The following is a 14,500-nucleotide window of genomic DNA, read 5'->3' as shown; positions in this document are numbered from 1 at the left end:
TGGATCTCAGGAATGTAAAATGTATCAAAAGTGTCACTTATTAAAAATGTTGTATTCTTTTTAAAGGTCGCATTTAAGAGTGCTTTGGTTTAACCTGGTGATGTCCGATTTATTTTAGGAGTATATGGTCAACAGTAAATACATCTGTACTGTTGTTGACCTTTGGCAGCATTCCACTCCTGCTTAAAAGCTCTGTGATTTCCACCTCATAACAATAGCCTGTCCTGTCCCGTCCTCCTCCTTCCAAGCCTTGTTTAGGGGCGTAAAGTTGACCGATATCAGGAGGAACAATGGTCAAGGATAAGGCAGGCATCCAGCAGCCAGGCAGCGCAGGGACATCATCATAATTACTGTTAATAATTACAGTCGGTAATAACGACAGTAGATTATTAATGGCTAAAAAGAAGGCGGCGGCTGCAGATGCCATCCAAATACTGGAGGAAGAAGGTAGAAGTTTGGATTAGGAGTCAATCAGGTATGTGGGAGAAAATAACGGGATTTCACACAAACAGGTAGAGGAAGTGAATATCTCCTGTGTGAGTCTTTCTAGCAACTCTCTATCTGCTATCGCTCGCTCTTTATCAAGCCTGACAGATGATTCTGTACTCCTGCTTTCTGTCTCCCTCTGTGCCCGAGTCTGGATTTGGGGATCTGGACCTTATTGTTGTTTGTGGCGTTCAAAGGTGATCTCCCATTTCTTCATGTGCTTAAATGGGTCTCAGAGCCTCCTAGAGGAGAAGAAGAAGAAGAAGAAGAAGGAGCAGGAGGTCCTCCAAGGCACCAGAAGCAGCCATGGTGAAGCAAGCAGGGCTCAAGGAGTACCTGGTCGCTCGCTCTCTGTACTCGGAGGAGAGCTTTGCAGAGGAGCATGAGAAGGTCTACAGGCACCGCAAGACCGGCTTGGATCACCTCAAGCAGTACTTCACGTAAGGTTGCATTGCAGTACTTTCACAGACCAGGTGCTGATAATGTTCCTCTACTTCCTTCAGACATACTGAATATGAATATGAATAATAATCTGTTCTAGGGTCTAATTGTAGCCATCATTAAACTTAATTTTTTCCACTTTAAAATAGTCTTAAAAAAAAAATCTGTTTGAGGACCTTAGGGCAGTCGAGAACGTTGATGTTTTTAAGAGCCTGGGATTAAAGCGGAAGTGCACTTTTTTGGGAATTTTGCCTATTGCTCTCAATCATCATGAAATACATGACCATGGATGTTTTTTTTTCTAATGCATTTTAACTCGTAAAAAAAAGTCCGCTTACAACGCAGCCATTGGAAGGTCCTCTATTCCACCCATAACATTGAATAAACATTCAAAAAGGGCCATTTACATTTTGTGAGTTCATCAACCAAGTACGGTGATATTGTTATTATAAACACTAACGCAGACAAACTATTCACGAGCTGGTGTGCTAATGTTGACATGATCGACTGATCGAGGGCTTCCTCGTTTCCTTGCTTGTCAAACTTTACTGTAGATCATAAATCATCCCTCTCACCAAGGATGAAGATGTATTCTGACAAGTTGGTACATTTTGACACACAATTAAGACCCAAAATGGCGAGAACGACACAAAAAAAGACGTTTGGTTCTACTCCCTATTCTTTGTGAGGATTATAAGACATTTTTCATCTAAAACGGGTATATGACAGGATTCTATCAGTTGGCATCTTAATGACAGCAGACCTCGTACAGTAAGTGATGTTTTATTATGTTTGTTGGCTCTCATTGTGTCTGCAGTGACTAATAATCAGTGAAAGAGTTGGGGAAAAAAGCAAACTTTGTGATGCGTTTTTATGCTTAAAATGATCAAAATACTTAAATATGAAATGTTATTATAAATATGTCTGTTCCAACATTACATATATACTTACATCATGTATAAAAAACCTTAATGGAGGTGTTTGGATGTTTTTTAAGGGCTTTATAGGCAGAAAAGAGCGACTCCAATAGGCTTCATTGCAAGCAGACGTTTGAGCGCATTTATTTAATATTGAGCTTTAAATAATAAATAAATAGTATAATATAATAATTGTGAACAGTAGGCAAAATTCCAAAAAAAAAAGTGTGTTCCCCTTTTAGACCCACCTTTTTGATTTGGCTTTTACCTACTATTTATTAGTTTTATTGAAGTTTTATTGAAGTGATTCGTACTTTATGCCGTTGCCCGGGTCATGCTATATTTAGTTTAGTGTGCATTTATGTTCTTTTGCTCCCTTTGTTGCCATGGACACCAATTTTGTGCACCTGCCTCTGGTTAGTGGTCAGGACGCTCACCTGCTCCTGATCACTAATCAGAGAACTGTGTATACCTTCCTCGCACTTCACTCAGTCTGGCAGTCTTGTTCGCCCATGGCAACTGTTATGTTTGTTCTGAGCCTTACCAGCAAGTCAAGTTTTATACTGCAATTTACATTGTTGAAGAAGGATTATATACTTAAATATTTGTCCTACCTGCAAGCTGCTCCCTGCCGTTCCTAGGATGGATTTTTATTGAGTTATATTTAAGGCTAGATATAGTTATATTTATTTGTTATCTATTTAGTGTGTGTGTGTGTGTGTGTGTGTGTGTGTGTGTGTGTGTGTGTGTGTGTGTGTGTGTGTGTGTGTGTGTGTGTGTGTGTGTGTGTGTGTGTGTGTAGATAATTGTTTATTTATTTATTTATTTATTTATTTATTTTAACCTTCACAATATGTTTTACTTGTATTTGGTCCTTTATTCTTATTCATGGTCCTTATTATTTTACATGTTTAATTATTATTTAATATTATTTATTAACTGTCATATAACTGTCAAAATATATATTTAAAAAAATATATTAAACAATAAAAGATTACGAGAATAAAAATTCTCGTTGAATCTGCAAAAATAGTTTTATTTTGAAAGCATTTCCTCCATAGAAAATAGAAATAATCCGTTACGTGGACAAACTGTTAATTGTACAGGCAATGTCATAAATGTAGCGTTTTAACACGTTTAGGTATAATTTTTAGTTATCATTAATTCCTTATTTACCGTTTTCAAACTGTAAGAAAAATATATTGTTTTAATAAATTAAATACATTATCAAGTAATATTCTTATAACTAAACAAACACAAATTGAAGTAGTTTCCTTCAAATAATTGAAAATGGAAGTAATCTGTTCCAGGGTCAAGCTGTTAATTGTGGAGACAAGGTCGCATTTTAATGTGGTTAGCTATCATTTTTAGCTGTCATTACTAGGATTAGAACTGTCAAAAATATATGATAATACAAAATGTATACAAATATACAAGTGTAATATATTTGCTAGCATAGTACGGATATGGAATAATAATAATAATGGATTAGATTTGGGAATGGTGTGGCTCGGATACTAGAGCGGCCCTGCCAGCAACTTCAAGGTTCCTGGTTCGACTCCAGCTTCCGCCGTTCCGAGTGTCTAGAAAAGCACCATACAAATCGAATCTATTATTACTGTTATCAACAATTATGATAATAATAATGATTATAATAATAACAGGATCCAGCCAGAACAGCTTTTAGTCCCAAGTTATTTACTTTAGTAGACTCGTATTTAGTATAATATTGTCACTTCAATGCATACACTACAAAGTATATTATTGTTTCAGGTGTGACGCCAGACGTGCCAAAAATGCGGTTATGTCCCTGCTGCCAATCATCGGCTGGATGAAGATCTATCGCATCAAAGAGTGGCTTCTTAGCGATATCGTGTCGGGCATCAGCACTGGACTCGTCGCTGTCCTGCAAGGTTGTTGTTTTTCATTTGTCATTTGTGCCAAATGATGCAAAACAAGCAATTTCATAATCATAAACAATGTAAGTATTTGTGTACAAAAGAGGTTTTAAAACTTTTTTCACTGAGTACCACCTCAGAAAAAACTTGTTTCTCCAAGTGCCACCATAATGACCAACGTTAAAATACTGTAGCGTAGAAGGCCTAAGTATTCATTAAAAAACAAGGCAGAGAGGTTTTATTTAACATTTAATATTATTGGTTACTGTAACATTACACACAGTCTGAACAGCAACACTGTGTTTGAACATAGAAAAATAAAACACTGTACTTTAGTGAAGTGATTCTTTGGCGTACCTCTAGATGGAGTCTGCGTACCACTCGTGAGAATCCTTGGAATATACTATGGTATTCAGGGTATTCGCTATATCAATTCCTTGCCTCCGATTGGCCAGTCCGTAATGTTTCGCCCTAACTTTAGTCAATTGTGACTCATCATATCAACGCCAACTAATCATCATGGAGTTTCCCGTATGTTCTCATTTATCCAGGTCATTGTATTTTCTCCGTTTTGTTTTTTTTTTGGCTTGGATTCGCTGTCCATTTTCTCTCTTTGTAGCTTGTAGCTACATGGCTACCTCGCTACATAGGTCTAAGAATAGCTAAGTTACAGGAATCGCTACTCGTTCAAAAAGTAGCGAAGCTACTGCTCGAACTACGGGGAAATGTAGTTAAGCTACGTAGCTTAAGCTACTTGTAACAAGTTACTGCCCACCTTTTGTTGAAAAATATTGCAGTCTAAAACAGCACGTTTGTCAGTATAAACAAGTATCAAATAATCATAGTTGCATATTATTTACACATACAAAGTCTTCAAGGCAGAAGCTTATCAGAAAGCGTCCAGTAACAATTGTGTCTACATTTTCAATTTACTGCTTCATGAGCTTAATTTAATGAATTGTTGTCAACGCTAGGGGATGCCAGAAAAATACACTAAAACACAGCATGAGCCCATTCCCGAAGGTTAATAGTAAATAGGTTAGTGTTTTTATACCTTCACGGTTTGACTAATTTCACGTATTAACATTCTACACTACAAAATAATAAAAGTATGTACTGTGATTTGTGCTGGTATCGTGTTGGATTAATATCGGTATGGGTGACGGTTCCGATATTGGTGTTGTATCGGGAGTGAATAAGTTGTATCAGGACACCTCTACTGTGTACTGTAAATTGTATTGTCGCTTGCAGAAAAATAAGAAATATTTTTTTAAAAACATGTGATGTTTGTCATGTTTAGGGTTGGCGTATTGTCTCCTGGCGTCTCTTCCACCCTGGTATGGTCTCTTCTCTGCGTTCTTCCCTGTGGTCCTTTACTTTTTCCTGGGAACCTCCAGGCACATCTCAGTAGGTAAGACCCGACTGCTTGTCCAGAACTTCTTATAACTGACCTCTTTTTGTGACGCCTCCACGTGTGAAGGTCCGTTCCCGGTGTTGTGTCTGATGATTGGCTCGGTGGTCACCAGGTTGGTACCAGACGAAGGGCCGCCCGCTAACATCACAGGTTTTGAAGGCCTGACCAAGGATGAGCAGAGGGTGTTGGTGGCCTCGTCCGTCACTTTCCTGGCTGGTATCATGCAGGTGAAGCACTCTCCGCTCTAATACGTCCGCACTTGACTGGCAGAGAGCTGGTAGAGCTCCAAGCTTTTTCTTTAAAGACATGCAGTGAGTATGTACTGTAATTTTACTGTTAGGATATTATTTAAAAATTTGATTTAGTATTTTACATGATGCATTCTCAGATTTCAAGAAAATGATCCTTGAAGGAGAGGAATTAAGAATCTAGAACCAGGATTATTATTATTTACATAATATGTTATTTGTAATATGATTTATATTATGATTTAAATTATTAGGTTAGACAGTAAATATACTGTATTTTTTATTTCACTGTTTTACACGTTTAAATTGTAATATAATAGTCCAGTATAATAATAACACATTTTCTAAATCACTTTGTATTATATTATATATATGATATACCAATATTTCTCACAATATGTTTTTATGAATATTCCTTCGGCAGAAATGTCCCAAGAGTCAAGTGTATTTTCTATCAATATCCTTTTTTAAATCCTAGGTTTTACAGTATATTATTATCAGGATATTACTTATGTTTGTATTATATTGTATTTATATTATACTATTATTACTTAGCATATTTTTGGCAAATATTTTTAAGGTAGCAAAAAGAGTCAAACGGATTTTGTATTCAAATGTATTTTGATCAATATCCTTTTTCAAATCACAGGTTTAATGGTATATTGTCATCGGGATATTACTATTTTGTTTGTAGTATTATTTATTTCATTATGATTGTAATTTCATAGTAATGTGTTGTTATTCCTTTATTTTGTCAGTTATTTCACAATGTTGTTTTTATTTTATTTTTTTTCACAATGTCCCATTATCATAATATTTCAGTGCTGTAATATTATCAAGGACAGTGCTATTTTATTTCTCTAATATCATTTTTGAAATTGTTTCACAATTGTCTATTTCTATATTGTAATCGAAATAGTTATAATCAATAATCACAAATTGTAAACTACTTTTTTGTATTATATTATATTAACAGTATACTATTATTTCTTACAATCTTATTTTATGAATATTCTTTAGGTAGCGAAAACGATGGTACTTGTATATTTTTTCAAGTATACTTTCATCAATGTCTTTTTCAAATCCCTGTTTTTTTGGTACATTACACTTAAGATATTACCGTACTATTTTATTTCCAGTTTTGTTCTAATATTATTTTATTATTAGAATTGTAATTGGATAGTAACCCCCCGCGACCCCGAAAGGGACAAGCGGTAGAAAATGGATGTGATTATAATCCGATACAGTACAGGCCAAAAGTTTGGACACACCTTCTCATTCAATGTGTTTTCTTTATTTTCATGACTATTTACATTGTAGATTGTCACTGAAGGCATCAAAACTATGAATGAACACATGTTATGTACTTAACAAAAAAAGGTGAAATAACTGAAAACATGTTTTATATTCTAGTTTCTTCAAAATAGCCACACTTTGCTCTGATTACTGCTTTGCACACTCTTGGCATTCTCTCGATGAGTGAAAACTCTTGAAGCTCATCGAGAGAATGCCAAGAGTGTGCGAAAAAGTAATCAGAGCAAAGGGTGGCTATTTTGAAGAAACTAGAATAAAAAACATGTTTTCAGTTATTTCACCTTTTTTTGTTAAGTACATAACTCCACATGTGTTCATTCATAGTGTTGATGCCTTCAGTGACAATCTACAACGTAAATAGTCATGAAAATAAAGAAAACACATTGAATGAGAAGGTGTGTCCAAACTTTTGGCATGTACTGTATATTTTTTATATTTCATAATGTTACTTTTATAATATTTTGAAGTATTATTCCATTTTATTTGTTTAGTATCTGCTACATTCCTTTGTCTCATTTTCAGTTACTAGCTGCAGTTTACAGCTTCTGTGTGGGAATTATTCTGTATATTATACATTATATATATATATATATATATATATATATATATATATATATATATATATATATATATACATATAACCATGTGGCTTATGTCTCTCGTGCAGCTGGCGATGGGCGTCCTGCAGGTGGGCTTTGTGGTCATGTACCTGTCCGACACTCTGGTGTCAGGTTTCACCACCGCAGCAGCCATCCACATCCTGGTGTCCCAGCTGAAGTTTGTGCTGGGCCTGCAGGTCCCAGGAATCAGTGGACCACTCTCTATCATATATGTAAGACCAAAAAAATATGATCAATTATTTAAATTCCACGTTCCTCTGTGATCTTTTTCCTCCTAACAGACTCTGGAGATCATCTTTGGTAAGATACAGTCCACCAATGTATGCGACGTGGTCATCTCCTTGGTCATCATGGTGGTTGTGTTCATCGTGAAGGAGCTCAATGACAGGTTCAAAGCCAAACTGCCGGTTCCTATTCCCATCGAGGTCATCATGGTGAGGCGCGCCATGCACGTAATCATTGTTAGTTATTAACACCACAACACTAACCATCATTGTAAGTCATGTGATTTATGATGACATGCCTATCAGTTTAAGGAAACAAGTACAGAAATATTTATTAATTTGCTCCACCGCATATTACCATTCATTTTATCTGCTTTAAGTTGTAAATAGGTAGTATTTTTATGCTAACTTCAATAGAAAGTGGTTTGATGGCGCTATCTGCAGGGGAAATACGGTGTTGCAGATTTTTCAACCAAAAACAGTCAGAAGACCACGATTGACTATCACAGCGTTTTTCTAACAGTAACAAGTTGCTCATCATTTGTCTACACACAGTATTCATGTTAGAACGATACACAAGAATGCAGATAGGTGGCAGCAGCGCTCAATCGATTCAACATACTACCTGTTCTACCCTAAAATTACAAATGAAATAGAATAACAAACTTAACTCGTGTGGGTGTGTGCGCGTGTGTGTTCTATCCCAGTGGGACCAAAAACCTGACATTTTACTCACACAGTAGGGTCCAAAGCATTGGAATGAATAGAAATCTGCTTCCTTTTTGGCCCAATGCGTTTTTTTCATTTTTCAGAAATATTCATATTCATGATTTCTGTGTGTGTAGTGTGTATGACAAGTGGTCAAACATAGGTACTGCAGTGTGTGTATTGGTCCACATTGGGAAATTCATGTGTGTTTGAGTGGGCGAGTGTGTTACGTTAGGCTATTTGTGTGTGTGTCATACGGCAACTTTTAATAAGTTAAAACTGAATTTAAAAAGTGTTTATTAAGTGTGAGAGTGTCAAAAATAGATTTTTTTTTTTTTTTTTGCTTTTTATGCGTGTTTTCCTTAGTCACGGTTTACCCAGAAGTGGCCAGTGCTGCAAATTTTGTTATCAATCCGATACAAGTAAATATAGGGCCAGTATTACCGATGATAATACTTTTTATAGGATTTTTTTTTTTTCCTTCAACTTGTAGATTATTCTTCGAATACAACATGGGAATAAGATTTTAGGTTAAAAAACAACAACTATTTGTTTCAACTTTAAACTTCTATAGCAGTTTAAAAATAAATAACTAAATTAGATATTTTTAAAGAATTAACATAGAAGAGAATGTTGATTTTTTTTCTCACAAACCTGGGTTGCGTGCGGCGTGACCACAGGATGCAGAGACGGCAGGCAATGTACAGGTTAGCTCGGGAAGGTCGTTTAAGTACCAGGCGGAAGAAAATATTACAGGTCGTGCGACCGGCAAAGTGAGAAATGAACATCAGACAATAAACTAGCGTTGAGAGGCGAGCGACACATGTAGAAAAACTCTCCTGATTGATGATCAGGGACAGGTGAGCCTCATAATTTCCAATCAGGAACAGGTGAGGAGAATAGCACTTAGAAGCAGGGGTAAAGTCACTACCGAGCAAACCAAAACAGAACATAAACAAACAAAAACCACCAAGCAAAGGAAAAATAAATGTTCGTGTCTACTTGTCTGGCTAACACTAAATAGTCTTATTTCAACACTTTTCTTCTGCCAATGTGTCGTCCCCAGACGGTCATAGCATGTGGAGTCTCTTATGCGTTTGACTTCAGGACAAAGTATGGCATCGATGTTGTTGGACACATTCCAAAGGGGTAAGTTGGGTGCCATTTCAGCCAATATGTTTAAATGAAATAAAATCCATCCATCCATTTTCTACCGCTTGTCCCTTTTGGGGTCGCGGGGGGTGCTGGAGCCTATCTCAGCTGCATTCGGGCGGAAGGCGGGGTACACCCTGGACAAGTCGCCACCTCATCGCAGGGCCAACACAGATAGAAAGACAACATTCACACTCACATTCACACACTAGGGACCATTTAGTGTTGCCAATCAACCTATCCCCAGGTGCGTGTCTTTGGAGGTGGGAGGAAGCCGGAGTACCCGTCACGGGGAGAACTTGCAAACTCCACACAGAAAGATTGAACTCAGGACTACTCAGGACCTTCGTATTGTGAGGCACATGCACTAACCCCTGTGACAGCGTGCTGCCCATGAAATAGCAGCGGGCAGCAACGGTGCCGCGCCCGGGAATCATTTTTGGTGATTTAATCCCCAATTCCAACCCTTTATGCTGAGTGCCAAGCAGGGAGGTAATGGGTCCCATTTTTATAGTCTTTGGTATGACTCGGCCGGGTTTTGAACTCACAACCTACCGATCTCAGGGCGAATGAAATCAAATCAAATTTTATTTTATTTAATATGAGATAGGCTCCAGCACTCCCCACGACCCCAAAAGGGACAAGCGGTAGAAAATGGATGGATGGATTTTATTTTTTATTTTTTTTATTTAAAAAAAAAATATATATATTTTTTTTTAATTTTATTGTATTTTATTTTATTTATTTTTTTATTTTATTTTATTTTATTTTGTTTGACATTAAACTAATCAATATTGAAAATTTGAAATGACAACAAAAGGTGTTTTCCAGTCGGATCAAAGCTGTCAACAAGGTGTTCATTGAAGGATATTTCTAGTTCTGCTATTCTAAATGTTCAAATCTCACACCCTGCCCTGAGGACACATTAACTCAGCTGCGCTATCCGCTCACTTGACAACCATATCAGCACTTACACTTGTGGACTGTAAGACACGTGATGAAGACAATTTACAAGCTAGCAATAATGTCACTTCCCTTGCCAGTCTGTGCATGACTAACTACACTGGTGTCCCATCAGCCAATGATGATATTGTTTTATTATGTACGGCTCATGTGGTATGTTCTGGCCATGATGCAGTATAAAAAGTAGTAATCTACTGTATATTAATGATAATAATGATTTAGATAGTGTTTTTTTTAGAGACACCCAAAGCGGTTTACATTGAGAACCCATTATTAATACACTCCACATTCACACATGGATGGTGGTAAGCTACCTTTGTAGCCACAGTTGCCCTGGGGTAGACTGGTGGCCAATTTGCGCCAGTGTGAGTTAAACTGGGATCAAGGTGGGTGAAGTGGCTTCCCCAAAGACGCAACGCCAGTGACTAGGATGGCGGGAACTGGAATCAAACCAGGAACCCTCAAGTTGCTGGACAGCTGAGCTATGCCACCACATAATGCTGACTTTTTCTGTTCCTGTGCTGTTTCTCAGGTACGAACCTCCAATAGCTCCCAACGTGCACATCTTCCAGGAGACCGCGATGGAAGCGTTCCCAATGGCCATCGTCGGTTTTGCTGTGGCCTTCTCCGTGGCGAAGGTCTACTCCGTGAAACACGACTACACAATAGACGGAAACCAGGTGCGTTTTCAGTACCCACAATGCATCGTTGGTCATCCACAAAAAGTTTGAGATTATGTGAATAATGTGGTTTCTTTTGGCCCCCTTAGGAGCTGATCGCTTTTGGAGTAAGTAACATTTTCGGAGCGTCCTTCAAGTCTTTCGCAGCAAGTACAGCTCTTTCCAGGAGTGCTGTGCAGGAGAGCACAGGAGGAAAAACACAGGTATTTTTTACATAAAATCCTCTAAAAGCTTAGTTGGCCACATGCGTGGACAGCACCTTTTAGCTCTTATTTCCAAAATTGTGTACACTACTGAATTGGGGTCTATGTGCTTATGTGGACACTTACACTGCCATCTGGTGGTGTCAGAAGAGTATAACATACAATGGAATTTGGAAAAAAAAAGTGTAAAAGTAAGAATGAGCATGTCACTAAACATGAAGTACACGTTTGTGCACTTATGGACTAAGTACGTCATATCAAACGATGATTCTTAGTTTTTATTCTGATTAGGGTCCAATAAGCACAAATAGCAAAGAGAAATTAAAAAAAAGCATGTAAACAAACAGCTTGGGCCTTAAGAGGTTATTTAAAGAGGAACTGCACTTTTATGGGAATTTTGCCTATCATTCACAATCCTTATGAGGGACAAGCAGACAAAAGTTGTTGTTTTTTTTTTGCAGTATAACAAGTAAAAATCGACTCGTTCTTGGTGGCCAGCAATGCAGCTAATGGGAGCAATAAACTCTACCACTAAATCACTTTAAAAATGCATTCAAAAACCGTTAACAATACTTAATTTACATTCCGTAACCTGTATAATAACCAAACTGTAGCGATATTGTTATTGGAAGAGCAAACACTGAGGAACTCTTTTTCTAGCGTACTAACACATGGGCGTGCTTTGGTATTAGTCGTAAAAGCTAACTACGGCAAGAAATAAGCTAGCTTCTACATCAGCACGAAATGCGTTTGAGTTTGAAATGCACAACACAATGCGATAAGACTATATTATCGGCCGATAAATGCGTTAAAATGTAATATCGGAAATTATCGGTATCGTTTTTTTTTTTTATCAGAATCGTTTTTTGTTTTTTTTTGTTTTTTTTTTTATTAAATCAACATAAAAAACACAAGATACACTTACAATCAGTGCACCAACCCAAAAAACCTCCCTCCCCCATTCACACTCATTCACACAAAAGAGTTGTTTCTTTCTGTTATAAATATTCTGGTTCCTACATTATATATCAATATATATCAATACAGTCTGCAAGGGATACAGTCCGTAAGCACACATGATTGTGCGTGCTGCTGGTCCACTAATAGTACTAACCTTTAATAACAGTTAATTTTACTCATTTTCATTAATTACTAGTTTCTATGTAACTGTTTTTATATTGTTTGACTTTCTTTTTTGTTCAAGAAAATGTTTTTAATTTATTTATCTTATTTTATTTTATAAATTTTTTTTAAAAGTACCTTATCTTCACCATACCTGGTTGTCCAAATTAGGCATAATAATGTGTTAATTCCACGACTGTATATATCGGTTGATATCGGTATCGGTTGATATCGGTATTGGTCATTAAAGAGTTGGACAATATCGGAATATTGGATATCGGCAAAAAGCCATTATCGGACATCCCTAGTTCTATGTCAACACGAAACGCGTTTGAGTTTCTAATGTACAACACTGTGATAAGACACCAATCTGTACTGACTGAACAACATAAACAATGTTTTTTTTTCAGTTTATTTGGGTAAGCAGTCTATTTATGGCGAAATAGCTTGGCTCCAAGATTGTAACAAAGTAAACGGTCGAAAACTAGTGCTTTAGTTCTGTTTTATGCTTTATTAGTAAACATTTATAAATTAGTAGAATGACATGGGTTTTCCAACAAAACAAAACAAAAAGTGTTTTTGGAGAGAAAAAGCATGAATGAGCAGGTTTTCCCCAACAAAACAGAACAAAAATCACAAAATATTCACAAATTTACAGGTAAACAAACACAGAATCAAAAACGAAGTGAGAATCCACAATGAGTTTGAGTTTGAGTTTATTTCGAACATGCAAGTATACAACATGATACATCACAATCTCCAGTTTCTCTTTTCAACATGTTCGAAAAGGAGTAGGAAGAAGCAGAGCTTATTTAATCCTACCCCTTTTCTTTTACATAACAGTTGCTAAAACTTTTGTTCACTTCCTGTTCTCAGTTTATTCACAATATACTCCATAAGTAATCACAATAAAATAAGTAAATAAATAATAATTGGTGAAGTAAGTTACATTTCATATGTTGAGATAAGTAAGATTATTTTGTGAGTGAAAGAATGAAAGAATGGATGAGTTAAATAAATTCAGAATGTTTATCATGGTTCTTCTTCTTTGTACTTTGTAAACACTTTAAGTTTGAAGAGTTTCTTGAAGTGGATCATATTAGTACATTGTTTGATTGCTTTGCTTAATCCATTCCATAATTTAATTCCACATACTGATATACTGAAGGTCTTAAGTGTTGTACGTGCATACAAATGTTTTAAATTACATTTCTCCCTAAGATTATATTTCTCCTCTTTTTTTGAGAAGAATTGTTGTATATTCTTGGGTAGCAGGTTATAGTTTGCTTTGTGTATAATTTTAGCTGTTTGCAAATTCACTATGTCGTAGAATTTCAGAATCTTTGATTCAATAAATAAAGGATTTGTGTGTTCTCTATATCCAACATTATGTATTATTCTAACTGATCTTTTTTGTAACACTGTTAATGAATGAAGTGTACTTTTGTAATTATTTCCCCATATTTCTGCACAATAACTCAGATATGGTAACACTAGTGAGCAGTAGAGAATATGAAGTGATTTTTTGTCTAGAGCATGTTTTGCTTTATTCATTATTGACGTGTTTCTACAATAGGAGTCCAATATGAAATTTGAGATGAGATAAACGTGATGGAGAAATGTGTAATGTTTTAATGTTTTTCTAATTAATTTCTGGCCAACGTAGCCTGTATTCATTCAACAAAAATAGAAAATCTGAATGGAACAAAAATAAACTTTCGCCCTAACCTCCTGACAGACAAACGTGTTAACAAATGAGTGCTGTCTGAAATTAATATTGTAGCGAAGCCTCCTTTTGTTCTCCTCAGATAGCCGGTTTGCTATCAGCTGTCATCGTGATGATCGTAACCTTGGCCCTGGGATTTCTACTGGACCCCCTGCCAAAGGTGAGCAGTCTCCTGGTCCAATGATTTTGTTTGCCAAAATGACTTTTGACACGTGTTCTTCACAGTCCGTGTTGGGTGCTGTGGTCATCGTCAACCTGAAAGGCATGCTGATGCAATTCCGTGAGGTGCCCTACCTGTGGAGGCGGGACAAGCCAGATTGTGTAGGTAGATGGAAAGAAAGGCTGCATGGTGGACACAGTAAAGCTACCATGTCGGTCTCTTTT

General features: G+C 36.6%; 1 protein-coding gene across 1 annotated transcript in view; it reads left to right on the top strand.

Moving 5' to 3' along the window:
* Positions 1-345: 345 nt before the first annotated feature.
* The window catches only part of LOC133605755 (chloride anion exchanger-like), a 42,165-nt gene continuing 28,010 nt past the window's right edge, over positions 346-14,500 (top strand). The window contains exons 1-12 of the mRNA XM_061959046.1: positions 346-475; positions 723-926; positions 3,618-3,757; positions 5,043-5,153; positions 5,223-5,383; positions 7,386-7,550; positions 7,620-7,772; positions 9,337-9,419; positions 10,918-11,065; positions 11,155-11,268; positions 14,199-14,276; positions 14,342-14,437. Of these exons, the coding sequence (XP_061815030.1) occupies positions 793-926; positions 3,618-3,757; positions 5,043-5,153; positions 5,223-5,383; positions 7,386-7,550; positions 7,620-7,772; positions 9,337-9,419; positions 10,918-11,065; positions 11,155-11,268; positions 14,199-14,276; positions 14,342-14,437 (1,383 nt within the window). The 5' untranslated portion in view covers positions 346-475; positions 723-792. The remainder of the gene's footprint in view (positions 476-722; positions 927-3,617; positions 3,758-5,042; positions 5,154-5,222; positions 5,384-7,385; positions 7,551-7,619; positions 7,773-9,336; positions 9,420-10,917; positions 11,066-11,154; positions 11,269-14,198; positions 14,277-14,341; positions 14,438-14,500) is intronic.

This window comes from Nerophis lumbriciformis, linkage group LG05 (genome assembly GCF_033978685.3).
Source record: "Nerophis lumbriciformis linkage group LG05, RoL_Nlum_v2.1, whole genome shotgun sequence".
In the NCBI taxonomy this organism is placed as follows: Eukaryota; Metazoa; Chordata; class Actinopteri; order Syngnathiformes; family Syngnathidae; genus Nerophis; species Nerophis lumbriciformis.
The sequence above is the reverse complement of the archived record's forward strand: the minus strand, read 5'-3'. Positions and strand labels throughout refer to the sequence as shown.